The 12,764-nt window shown below is 56.6% G+C and overlaps 1 protein-coding gene across 21 annotated transcripts in view; it reads left to right on the top strand.

The window, feature by feature from the left end:
* The window catches only part of DYSF (dysferlin), a 223,026-nt gene that overhangs the window by 127,235 nt on the left and 83,027 nt on the right, over positions 1-12,764 (top strand). For all 21 annotated transcript variants that reach the window (XM_055539677.1, XM_055539693.1, XM_055539689.1 and 18 more), the window contains 3 exons: positions 3,409-3,502; positions 3,947-4,024; positions 12,299-12,480. In XM_055539677.1, coding sequence (XP_055395652.1) covers positions 3,409-3,502; positions 3,947-4,024; positions 12,299-12,480 — 354 coding nt within the window. The remainder of the gene's footprint in view (positions 1-3,408; positions 3,503-3,946; positions 4,025-12,298; positions 12,481-12,764) is intronic.

Genomic DNA, 12,764 nt, shown 5'->3' with positions numbered 1-12,764 from the left:
CCCCTGACCTGGGCGATGAGCTGGCCTTCATCATCAGCTCTCCCCAGAAAGGTGTGTGCTCATTCATTCATTCACTCTTCCTCCAGTTACTCCTTGAGCACCGCTGTGGGTGAGGGTTCTGCTGGGTACATGGTGGGAACCGCCCAGAGCTCTCTGTGAGAGGGGCAGAGAAGGAAAACAGAGATTTACAATGGAAGGTGGTATATGTAGTAAGGGGAAAATGTGGGGTTCTGTGGGAGCACCTAGGAGGTGCCTAACTCCCCGCAAGGTGACCTTGAAGGTGAGACTGGACATCTGAGGAGACAGGCAGGGAAAGAAAGAGTAGGGCAGAGCGAACACTGCAAAGGGCCTGGGGTGGGAAGGGGGCCCTGGGGGTGGTTTGCGTGTGGAGGCAGCAGGGCTCTGGGCCTTTGGGAGTGAGTGTCCTGACCGCAGCGGACTCAGTGCAGAGGCTGCAGCCAGACTGGGAGGAGGGCTGGCCCCTACTCTGCTCCCAGGGTCTGAAGGGGATGCGTGAAGAGCCCAGGTGCCCCTGGGAGGGTCATGGGGCCGGAGGATATAAAGCCACTGGCTGCTGCGTGGGTAGAATTCTGCCCAGTGTGAAAACCAGGCTGACTTCAGGACTGGAGCTCTTTGGGGGGCACTGAGCTTAGTGGGGGCTCCTCAGCCCGGCTCGAGGTGTGTCTGTCATCCTGGTTCTCCCAGCTTCTTCCCACCCTTGGCAGCAGATGGGGGTGGGGGTGGACAGAGGCCCTGTGGACCAGGGTGGACGGCCGCGGGCCCCTTCTGGAGGTTGGGCGGGTGGAGGCGCCTCGGCAGCGTGAGGGCCGTTCCTGGAGGAGCGCGGTTCTGCCTCTAGAGGGTGTCACCGTTGGTGCCGGGGCCTGCCGGGGGCCAGGACTGAGCTGCTTCTAAGGCACCTGGCCCCGGCCTTCGTGGAAACCCCAGGGAGGAGGACGCTTTTTTTCATCACAGGCCGGCAGCCATGCCTTGGGACGGAGACCCAGAAAGTGCTGCCAAAGGCCAGGTACAGGCCGTTCAGTGGGGCATGGACGGCCCTTGCAGGCCCCCGGCGGGGAGAGGAATCAGGGGGCCTGTGGCTGCCAGAGGTGGCTTCCCTCCTGACACTCCCCTCAGCGCCCTGCTTGTGAGTGGAGTGCGTATGTCTGTGTGGCTGGCTGAGATGAGGGGCTACAGAGTCCCTCCAGACTCTCCCCCCGCCACCACCCCAAGGTGTATGAGCTGCTGGGGGCGCTGAGCCCTGTGGCACCTGGGGGCTGGCCACACCCTGTTTCTAGCTTCCTGACCTGCTTTCCTGGGTGTCCCTGCACCTGATGGGCCCCGAGTCGGGCCCCACCTGTGGCCTTTTAGACCCTGTTACCAGACCCGTTAGCTGTTGGACTTGGCAAGGGTGGCGGGGCCGGTGGTGCAAGGCCGGGCTCACACCTGCCGAGACCGAGGGCTGTAAATGTGGTGGCGTTTGGGTTCTCAGCTGTGCGCTGTGTGACACCCCTCCCTGCTCTCCTGTGTGTGTGCACATGTGTGGATGTGTGGATGTGTGACACCCCTCCCTGCTCTCCTGTGTGTGTGTGCACATGTGTGGATGTGTGTGTGTGTATGCATGTGTGTGTGTGTGTCTGTGTGTATTGAGAGAGACTGACAGCTTGACTCACTGATTTTGATTTCTGCCCAGGACTGTGGCTTTGTGCTGAAATGTCCACTTTTCCAGCTCCTGGAGTAATTTTGAACAAATACAGGATATATGAATACCACCCCTGAGCACAATTACTGACTTCATAGTTTATGACCTCTCCCCTCACCCCACCCCATGCTTTATTTCTCTCATAAGATCATTAATAGCAAATATTTATTGATTTATTATGTGCCAAGTTGTGTGCCAACACAGCATATAATTCATCTTCTTAACAATCAGGCAGCCCATGAGACAGACACTGTAGAACTCTCCCACACTCACAGATTCTTGGCGCTTCCCTGGTGGCTTAGATGGTAAAGAATCTGGCTGCAGTGTAGATTCTGAGTCTCCTGTAGGAGACCCAGGTTTGATCCCTGGACCGAGTCAAGAAGATCCCCTGGAGAAGGAAATGGCAACCCACTCCAGTATTCTTGCCCGGAGGATTACATGGACAGAGGAGCCTGGTGGGCTACGGTCCATGGGGTCACAAAGGGTAGGACATGATTGAAGGGGACAGGTATCCAGGGAGGCTTCTTGGACCAGGGGCCTGGAGCTAGGCCCTGAGGGTGGGCGTGGTTTGGAGAGGAGGAGCACGTCAGTGGCCGCACCTCTTGTATTTGGAGGTGCGGGTGGGGGTCGGGGTGTAACTGCAGGGCCTGGGGAGAGGTGGAGATTCCTGGGAACTGGCTGCTGCTGGGTAGAGGGCAGTGTGGCCCAGCAGAAAGGCCTTGGGGAGTGGCTACTCTAGGTGGACCTGGGTGGGGTGAAAAGGCCATGGGAAGGGAGGCTGGGTTTTCTTTCAAGGGTGGGCGTGCTTAGGTTTTGGGAAGAAGGACTGGGGCAGATGACAGTGTGAGGAGAGGGAAAGGGCCATGCAGAGGGAGCGGATGGCAGAGGAAGGCTGTCCAGCTCTCCCTGGCCCTTCTGCTGGGCTCCTGCCATGAGAGGCTGGTGGAACTTATGTCCTAGAAGGCCAGGTCTGGAAGGGCGGGCTGCCGTGTGACTGGCACATTTCCTGTTTTTTCCGGGGGCCTTGACTCCTGCTGGGGCTCATCCTCGATGAGGGGGTGCCATGTGACAGAGGCGGTGGTGGAGGGATGCAGGGCACCGGGAAGGCGATTTATGGCCCAGTGGCCAACGAGGACAGGGGTGGGGACTGAGCATCTAGGTTGATGCAGAGCTTCTGAGCCTGAGTGTAGATGCCCCCGCGCCCCCCATGCCCTTGTCCCCAGCCTCAGGCTCCTCTGACCCTCAGCACAGTGGGAGCTGGTAAGAGATGAGAAGACAGAGCGCAGCTTCTCTGCAGAGCTGGGGACCCAGCTGCGTGCCTGTGTGTCCTCACACCAGCCCTGTGTCCAGGCAGGGGAGGACAGAGATGCTGTTTGAGGCCCTCCAGACGTGGGCTCCCCATAACCCCTCACCCTGGGCAGACCCCTGATGGATTCCACCCTACCCCGGAGAGCCCCTTGAGTCCCTCCTCCTATCAAACTCTAACCTCTTGGGCTGGAACAACTCAAAACCCCCTTCTGGCTTGTTGGGTCTCCGCTAGAAAGGGAGAGGCTTTTCCCTGTAGACTTGACATTGGGATCTGGAGTGAAATTAGTGCTTTAGAGCCTTGTCTAAAGGACCTTGGAGACCTGACTATCTGAGCCAGTCTCCCCACCACCCCAAGCCTCTGGGGTCAGAATCTGCTGTGACCAGCTCTGTGTCTCCAGGGTGGCGTGGCGGAGGACAGGAGTGAAGATTCTGTGTCCGTCTCTACCTTGAGTTTTGGTGTGAACAGACCCACGATTTCCTGCATCTTTGACTGTAAGTGATGTTTGGAGGTATCTACAGGGGTGACACGGATGGGTCACCCTACGTTCCTGGTTGTGTGGGTTACGTGATCAGGTGTATGTGTGGGGTTTATGGAGAATTGCGTCTGTGTTGGTGGGTCAGTGTCGAGTGTATGTCCGTGTGTGGTGTATGTGTCAACGCTGAGCCTGAAGTCCAGCACTCAAGGCACGGTGGTTCATTTGACCCCTTCCCCCTTCCCTACCCCCTCCCCAGTGCTCACCAGGGCCCAGGACACATTGTTCTGTGGCTCCGCCTTTGGGTTGTGGTCTGCTCTCCTGATCCTGAGAGCGTGGCACGTGTAGTTTCTTTCGTCCAGCCCCTCTGTCCACTGCTTTCCAAGAGATGCGCTCCATCCTCCAGCCCCTGATCCTGTCACCCCCAGCCCCTCACTCGGCATCTGTTTCTTCTCTGGTGCAGATGGGAACCGCTACCATCTACGCTGCTACATGTACCAGGCCCGGGATCTGCCTGCAATGGACAAGGACTCTTTTTCTGGTAGGTGGGGGGAGTGGGGAGAGCTGGGGGCCAGGGACTGAGAGCTGGGAACAGAGTCGTAGGGCCTTCGGCCCACAGGGAACGTGGCCTGGGCTTCCCCCGATCGAGGCGGGGCGCTGTGTCTGTTGGGTTTGTGGAGGGGGGGAGCTGCTGTCAGCCCACTGTGTCTCCGGGTTGCAGGGGCCTGCTTGACCTCTGTGGGGTTTGGCTTTACTGGCCGTCGCCCCCTGAAAACCCCTCTGGCCTTGGCCCTGGGACACCCCTCTTTCCTGGCCTCCTACAGCTTTCTGCTCCACTTGTTCCTAATCAACTACTTCACTGCCCCTTGAGCCTGATGCCCCTGAGGAGTTCCATGTGTGTTCTCTTCTTTGGACACTGGGGTCCCCCTACCAACCCAGGAACTGCTCATGTCACGGAAACTTCCAGGTCTTCAGTTTCTAGAAGCCCCTTATACCAGCCATATTTTCAGTGTCTCCCCTGGAAGACTCAGAGTCACCGCAGTTCATCTTGTCCAAAACGAACTCCTTGGGCCCCCTTCCCCCAGATCCAGGCCCCCCTTTACTTCCTCCCTCAGTCCTGGCATCGCATCAGTGTGCCTGTACTGCCCATCAGGCTGGAAACAAGCAGGTGCCCAGCTCTGTTGATTGTGGCTCCCGAGTCTCAGAAACTGTTCCCTCCTGTTCAGCATCGTGGCTGCTGTCTCGCACTGGCCATGGCCCTTTTATCTGAGCACTCTGGTCATTTCCTGGCCTCCCTGTGACCTTCCACACTAACCCAGACAGATCTGGTCATGTCACTCCCCTGATTTCAAACAGATACTAACACATAAATGGGCTTCTTCCCTGGTGGCTCAGATGGTAAAGAATCTGCCTGCAATGTGGGAGACCTGGGTGCGATCCCCGAGTCAGAAAGATCCCCTGGAGGAGGGCATGGCAACCTGCTCCAGGCAAGACTTTGCCTGGAGAATTCCATGGACAGAGGAGTCTGGCAGGCTACAGTCCGTGGGGTCGCAAAGAGTCAGACACAACTTAGTGACTAACATTTTCACTTTCACAACACATAAATCCAGAACTCTTTAGTGGACAACTCCTTTGTGATCTGACTCTGCAGACCTCGCCAGTTCCATCTTTTCCTGGTTCTCTCTCCACTAGGCTCTGGCTGCGCTGGCTCTTGTCAAAGCTGTCTGGTTCTTCCGCGTTCCTGGCCATTGTGTCAGTGCCTGGAACACAGTCCCTCCCTATTCTTGGTCCAGTGAACTCCTACTCATCTTTCAAGACCCAGCCCACATGCCCTCTGACCCTTCCCCAAGCCGAGCTGGTTGCTCCCCCTCAGTACTTGGTCAGGACCTTGCCAGCACCTCTCCCAGAGCCCTTACCCACTGCATAGATCAGTTGCCATGTGTCTCTGTCACATTCTTCCCACCAAGACTCTGAGCTCCTCAAGGAAGAGACCTTGACTTACCTTGAACCTGTAGCGCTAAAGAACTAACACTGAGTGCTTGCTCTGAGCCCAGGCACATTACTGGTGTTATTTCATAACCCTTACAACTGTTCTATGAAGTAGGCATTTAACATCTCCATTTTACCAATGAAGAACTTGAGACTCAAGTAGGTTAACTAAATTGCTTGAGCTGAAATAGCTGACAAGTGATGTACCCCCATTCCAAACGCTTGGTGCTTAGTTGGGTGAACTGAGCCCCTCTGGGAGAGTGGCCTTCTGTCCATAGACTGGCACTCAGCTCACAGCCACCCATCCATGCCCCTTTCCAGGTCCTGCTCCTCCCCAGCCTGGGGAGCGACCTTGGTTCCTCCCCGGCAGCTGTACCTCCTCACCTTCCTCTCCTCTCAGTGACCTTTTCTCTAGCTCTGTGCAGCCGGACGTGGGGTGGATGGAGCAATTTCTCTTCTGTGCTTTGGGTTCGGGGTGCTGAGACAGTGTGCATGCGCAGTGCAGGGGCGTTGGCAGGTGAGAGGGCGATCTCTGCCACTGCACTTTCCTGGGAACCGCGGCCAGGATGCTTTCTGACACTCAGCACCTACTCTCAGGAAAAGAGAAGTGGCCTAATTCCCAGTCTTGCTTCCTCTTCCTTCAGGGGAGATTGTGAGAGGTGGGGGTGCAGGTGTGGGAGGAGTGAAGTGGGGTGCAGGTGGAGGACCCCTTCTCCGTGGGCTGTACTGTGGCAGACCTGTTGGAGGGGAGCTCCCCTGGGGGACCCACACCTCTGGGGACCACAGGCAGGGTCAGCCTGGTACCGCCCGCAGGAGACGTCACACTTTCCATCCTAGCTCCACCCCCGCCCCCAAATAAACATCCCTTGAGTTTTGAGGGCACTGCCCAGGGCTTCCTCGGAGGCCACTGGCTTCTGAATGAAAGGCCTGATTGAGCAGCTGCTGGAAAGGAAAACAGCAGCCAACACGGGTGAACCTATAAAACCCAGAGTGTTTATTTTCACTCCCAAACCCTAAACCAAAGCAGCTTCTCCCCTGGAACTGACCCTGGGGTGGCTGGCGGCTGGAGGCTGCGCAAGGCCACCGGCTGGCATTTCTCAGAGGAAACTCCTGTGTGCATCAGGCATGTCTGGGGCCGGGGGAGGGTCCAGGGCGGCAGAGTCTGTCACTGGTCCCACCTTCCAGCCGGTCTGCTGGTGTCTGCGGCCGTGAGGGCCCTCCTTGGGAAGCCCTCTGGCTTTTCTCCCAGTGGGGGCTCCCGTGGCCCTGGGCTGTGACCTCTGTTTGTCCGTTGTGGCGTGGCCTTGGGACTGTCCCAAGGTTGGTGCTGTGTTTGTTTCCTTCTTCTTGGCCGAAGGTGTGGGGGACATACAGGAGTTGCCCAGGAAACACTTGTTGAGTGACACTGAGCTCAGGTGGGGAGGGAGGCTTGTGGCGATACTGCCGGGCAGGGAGCCTGAGGATTTTGCCTCAGTGGGGTTTGCCTGGAGGGCCGGCACCAATCCTCTGGACCCCTGAAAGGGTGTGTGTGGCCTGTGTTTGTGTGGTTATGAGTGTGTGTGGCCAAGGTAGTGATTAGGTATAAAAAATGTGAACTGATGCTTACTTCAAATGACTTACATTGGGATAGGGTTGCCACCGCTGGGTGAGCGTCTGGACTGTGAACTCGATCTATTTAGAATGGAGAAGATAGGACTCCAGACCTAGAAACCACACGTCCTCAACGCCATGCGTCATGGGCAGTAGTGTGGCTCTAACCAGCGCTCAGAGCTGAGTTGCTCATCACTGTGGACGGATATTTCTCAAAGAGGCTTGGGGAGGACACTGTCTCCTTTGCCCAGTTATACTCCGGGGAGTTCTTCTCTGCTTTCTCCCCCAGCCTGGAACCACCTGTATGGTTTGAGTGAGCCACAGGCTCTGCTTCCAGGGCTGCCACCACGATGGAGGACCCCTGGGCAGCTCATAGACCAGGGCACCGCCCTTGGCTTGAGGCCCCAGAAATTCCTTCTTGCAAGTGTCGTGGGTCAGTGGGCTCAGGGGCCGGGCTTGGTTAATGAAGAAAATGAGAGGCTTGAGGATCAAATGCCAAGTTATTAATTTCTGGGGGTGGGGTGTCTGCCAACAAAGTAGAGAGTCCAGTGCTCTCTTTGCTGGCCTTATGGTTCCTGGGAGGTCAGAGCTACGTGCTAGTTGGGTGGTCCTGAGGGGTATTGATGCCAGGCCAGGCTACAGTGAGGTCTGCTGAACTACGGTTGCCCCCTGGCTCAGGTCACCTCTGTGGGCCCCCAGGTCCAGACTCTGTCCTGAGTGGGGCTGGGGAGTCCTTGCTTGTGGGCTTCCTCTGTCTGGACTCCAGTCACAGCCCACCCCCCTCTTCTGAAGCACAGCTTTCTGTTAAGGTTGGCTCTGGCTGGGGGAATTCTCCCGATGAGCTTAAGAAGCTATTTTCCAAGGTGCACTGGAGGCTTGTGAAACGCTCCACTTAAAAAGGGATCCTGAGTGAGAGAGGCTGGGAAACACTGCACGCTTAGCAATTTACAACGCACAGTGGCACGGAAGGCTCTGGGGTGGCTGCAGGAAAGGAGCCCGTGGAACTTGTTTAAGCATTCCTTCGTTCCCCCGAGAACTCGCCTTGCTTAGAGCATATTTTGGGAAACTGATCGACAGGATTCAATCCAGCTAGCTCGGTGTGAATCCGGGACCGTTTGTGGGCTGCCCGCCTGCCTTCTCCTTTGTCCTCTATTCCTGCAGCCCGGGGTGCTCCCTTCCTTGCCACAGACAGGCTCGCTGTCCCCCCAGGGCTCTTTGGTGCCTTTGCCCATGCTGTCCTGGGTGCCTGGACGCCCCCTTCTCCTTGGTCTGTCTTGGTTACCTCCTTATTCTTGACACTTGGGGAGGCCTCCTTTGGAAGTATTGACTTGAGGCCACCAGGCTCCACAGCCTACCCCAGCCCCTAGTGCCTTGAACACTTTGCTAGGAAGCTGCACATCACTTGGGTTATAATTGATGTTTAGTTACCATTTCTAAGCAGCAGTCATGATCTTAAGAGTCTGGACCATGTCTCATGCGCCTTCATATTCAAAGCACTGTGCTTACCTACCACGTGCTGCTCAGTCAATAACTGTATATTGAACGAGTGATGGATTGCAAATAGTGCTGGAGTGAACATCTTGGTTCATATAGCTTTTTGGTTAATTTGGATGATTCCCAGGAATATGGGAAACGGTGTAAACAGTTTTATGTTGTTCAGGGCATACGGCCCAATTGCTTTCCTAAAGGGCTGTTGAATTGCTTCCAGCAATAAAGGAGAATACCTATTTCATCAGCCCTTCGCCAACACTGGGTTTTATAAATCTAAACAAATTTTTCTTAATTTTATATGAAAAATACTGCTGTATTGTAGTTTTTCTTTGCATTGCCTTGCTTACTAGCAATCTACTCCACCCTGTCTTAAGGGGCCTTTTACCCTGATCATGACAGGAAGAAGGAGCACTGACTTGGAGTCAGGGAGTCTGGTCCCAGGCACGTGTGAGCAGGCACTGGAGACTTAGTCTTTCTGAGGCAAAGCCCCCTTTTCTAACAAGGGGTACAACGCCTCCTGTCCTGTCCCTCACCCTGGTGGTCTGAGCTGTTGGAGGGAGTGCATTGTGACTGGAGAAGGGTCCTCCTCGGAGCTCTGGGAATGTCGCAGAGATTGGGCACAGGGCTGCAGGTCCAGCAGTCACCTGTCTGGGGCCTCCCACGGTGTTGAATTCCTGTAGAACCCTTGTGTGTTCTTGGCTGGAGCTCCCCGGACAGCCTGTGGTCCCCCAGAGCTCCAATCCAGCTTCCGCCTCAGGGGGATCTCCGTGCGGCTTGGCAGGTGAGGCTGGAGGCTGATGCTAGCCCTCACCTACCGGCGTGGCCCTGGGAAGAGCCGGCCTCTCCCCTGCCCTCCCCCTCTTCTTGAGACCTGCCTCCCTCCTCCTGGCTTTCCTGGAAGAGGCTTGTGTCTGTGCGTCTGTCTGGCTTCCCTTCATCTGACCACCTTGCTTCAGCAGCACCCCAGCCCCCCTTGTTTCTTTTCTGTCGCGGGGCTGGGCCTTGTGTGGGAGAGGCCAGGCCCGGCACACAGTAGCCCAGTGTCTGAGGCCCCAGGCCTCCAGGCCTGCTCCTTACAATGCCTTTGTTGTGTGTTTTTTCCTCCCCTGGGCGGGCGGGGTGCGCGTGTGGGTCTGGGTGATTTTTGTTTGAAAGCCGCCCCCTCCCTCCCCTGTGCTGAGCTCATTGCCTGCGCTGATGGGGCTGCTGGAAGGAGTCGCTTGCTCGGGGGCCAGCGTTGGGGGGGGCTGCCAATACCAATACAGCGTGCCCGGCCGCCACAATGTGCAATTGTGATCTCTGTGTAAACGCGGTCGGTCTGGGGCCCCCGTGCTTATAAAAATAAAGCGTTGGGAAGCACAGGGGGTGGGAACAAAAGGGGCTTTTTCGCTGGCTCTCTAATATGGTTTTATTTATCGGAACGCGCCCTCTTTCCCTTACTGGAACCGGGGAGAGGTTCTCTGCCGAGCTTGGAGCTGATGGTATCACAGCCAGACGGTTTCATTAAACGCACAGACGCCGCTGGGCCCTGCCAGGGGCAGGAAGGGAACGGCTCGGGCAGCCCTGCCAGGCTGGTGCATGGGAAGGGAGCCCCGTGCCAGGGAGGCCTCCATCAGGTGGAGGTGGTGAGAGGTGGACACATCTCTCCTGCCCCTTCTTCTGCCAAGGTCCTCCCAATGCCCTCTTCTACTGCCAGAGTCAGGTTCAAAGCTGATTTCCTTCAGGAAGCCCTCCAGGATTGACCCCACTGTGCTTTTGTGCCTGAAGGTTGCGAACTGGTCTTAGCCTGGTGGCTGCCTCCCATTAGCCAAACCCAGCATTGTTCGGCCAGTGAGTGCCCGTAGCTTCTGCCTCCTAACTCAGATCCCCCCATCACCCTTAAAACTAGCCCCTTGTACCCTGTCCCTTGATGGGAGTCCTCCTGTTGCTCACCCAACTTTTCCACTCCTCGATGGTCACTGTCTGCCGCCTCCTGCAGTGGCTGTGGCATGCCGCGTGGTCTCTTTATGGACAGGGATCCTGGCTTGCACCTCCCCATGGTGGGGAAAAGCTGTCTCCCCAGCTCAGCCCCAGAACCAGCTGGACATCTAGGCACTAGATGTCTGGTGTTGAGGCCATCTGAGGTCACACCAGGGCCATCCTGTGGGGTGCAAGGTGCTGCGGGATGGAGAAGGTGCTGAGTGTAGAGGGTTTGTGACAGGGCATTTGGGTTCAGCCCTGCCAGCCATTGGGCACCCTCAAACTTCTCTGTCCACGTGGCCTCAGCATCTGGCACTTTGAGTCTTACAGAATGGCAGCACATGGACCTTGCCCCCTAATGAGAGCCGCTGGGAGAGCCCCTCCTCCGAGCCCTTCGCTCCTGTCCCAGATTATATGCACTCAGTTCCATGGGCCCTTCTCCTGCCTTGGTTCCCAAGTGTAGCCCTGAAAGGCAGCATCGGCACCACCCGGGAACTTGTTAGGAATGTTAGTTCTCAGGCCCCACCCCAGACCTGATGAAGGAGTCTCTGAGGGTGAGGCCAGCCTTCCAGGTGATATCTCTGCATCCTCACATTGGAGAACCACTGCCCTAGAAACTTCTCTAGTGACATCTTGGGACCAGGCAGAGGGATGACTCCTGGTGGGTCCCAGGCCAGCATGACTGGGGCTGGCAGGTTAGAAAGGAGTTTGGGGGTGGCAGGGAGCTGCTGGGATCTTGAGGTTCTCCTCACCGCCCCCCAGCTCTCAACAGCCCTTGAATCCCTTTGTTTCTCTTTAACTCCCCCACCTGTCTATGCTACCACCCCCTCTGCCTGCACCCTGGCAGCAGTTTCATAACTGGTCTCCCTGCACCCACTTGTGCCCCTTCTAGTCTGTTCTCCCGTGACAGCCAGCAGAAGCTTGCTGAAATGCAGACCTAGGCATGCCAGTCTACCGGCACCTCCCTCTCCACTCTACTCTGCCTCTATTGAGAAAGCTGGATTCCTCTCTTACACACCACTGTACCTCATTGCTATTCTTCAGAGCATGATCAAAATGGCAATTTTACGTTTTTTTTTGTATAGATTTTTGTATTGCTCCAAATGTGTTCTCAGTCTTTATCACCTAGCCCTGGGCTTTGCCTGCAGAAGGCACTCAGTAAATGCTTTCAGGATGAATGTCAATAATTCCAAACCATCTTGAAGATGTGTGTGTGTGCATGCGAAGTTGCTTCAGTCACGTCCCACTCTTTGTGACTCTATGAACTGTAGCCTGCCGGGCTCCTCTGTTCGTGGGATTCTCCAGGCAGGAATACTGAAGTGGGTTGCCATGCCCTCCTTCTGGGGATCTTCCTAACCCAGGGGTTGAACCTGCATCTTGTATGTCTCCTGCATTAGCAGACGATTCTTTACCACTAGCGCCACCTGGGAAGCCCTGGATGAATGAATGAATGAATGAATGCACCATCCAGGCTCTCACCTCCTTCAACTATACTTTTGCCCCCAGCAACCAGTCCAGAAAGGAGCCCACAGGGGGAGCTCTCTGGATCTCTGGGTCTGCTCTCCTGGACCTTGACCCCATCTCCCTGCGATTGTCACCAGCCTGGCTCACAGAAGCCGGGGGTGGGGGGAGAGCCCCCCTGGGACATGTCTCCAGCCTGGACATTGCTGCTCCAGAGCGGCAGCCACAGCCCTGCTTCAGCTTTGTGGCCACATGACTCCTGAGCAGGCGACTCTCACGGTCTCTGCTGTGTCCTGTCTCCCTTCCCTGTGCCCGGCTCACACAGATCCCTATGCAGTCGTCTCCTTCCTGCACCAGAGCCAGAAGACGGTGGTGGCTAAGAACACCCTGAACCCCACCTGGGACCAGACGCTCATCTTCTATGAGATTGAGATCTTTGGCGAGCCGAGCAGCATCGCTGAACAGCCGCCCAGCATCGTGGTGGAGCTGTATGACCATGACACCTACGTGAGTCTGCCTGCCTCCCTCCCCCAGCCCTCATTGGCCACCCTTTCCAGGGCCCAGTGCCCAGGGGGAGATGCTGCTGTGAGGGATGGGTGCCCCGCCAGATGGGCGCTTCCCAAGGCTGGGGCTGGTGGCCTCTCCCCGACCCCACGGGCTGCAGAGTGGTGAAAATTTCAGAGTAATTACAGTGAATTGCTGGCAAGTGTGCTGGGCCCATGAGAGAGAAAGGGGACAGATCTGGCCAGGGTGCTTCACTGTGGGTTGGGAGCCTGGGTTTTTCTCTGTCT

The sequence above is a fragment of the Bubalus kerabau genome, chromosome 11 (assembly GCF_029407905.1).
Source record: "Bubalus kerabau isolate K-KA32 ecotype Philippines breed swamp buffalo chromosome 11, PCC_UOA_SB_1v2, whole genome shotgun sequence".
Taxonomy (NCBI): Eukaryota; Metazoa; Chordata; class Mammalia; order Artiodactyla; family Bovidae; genus Bubalus; species Bubalus kerabau.
The sequence above is the reverse complement of the archived record's forward strand: the minus strand, read 5'-3'. Positions and strand labels throughout refer to the sequence as shown.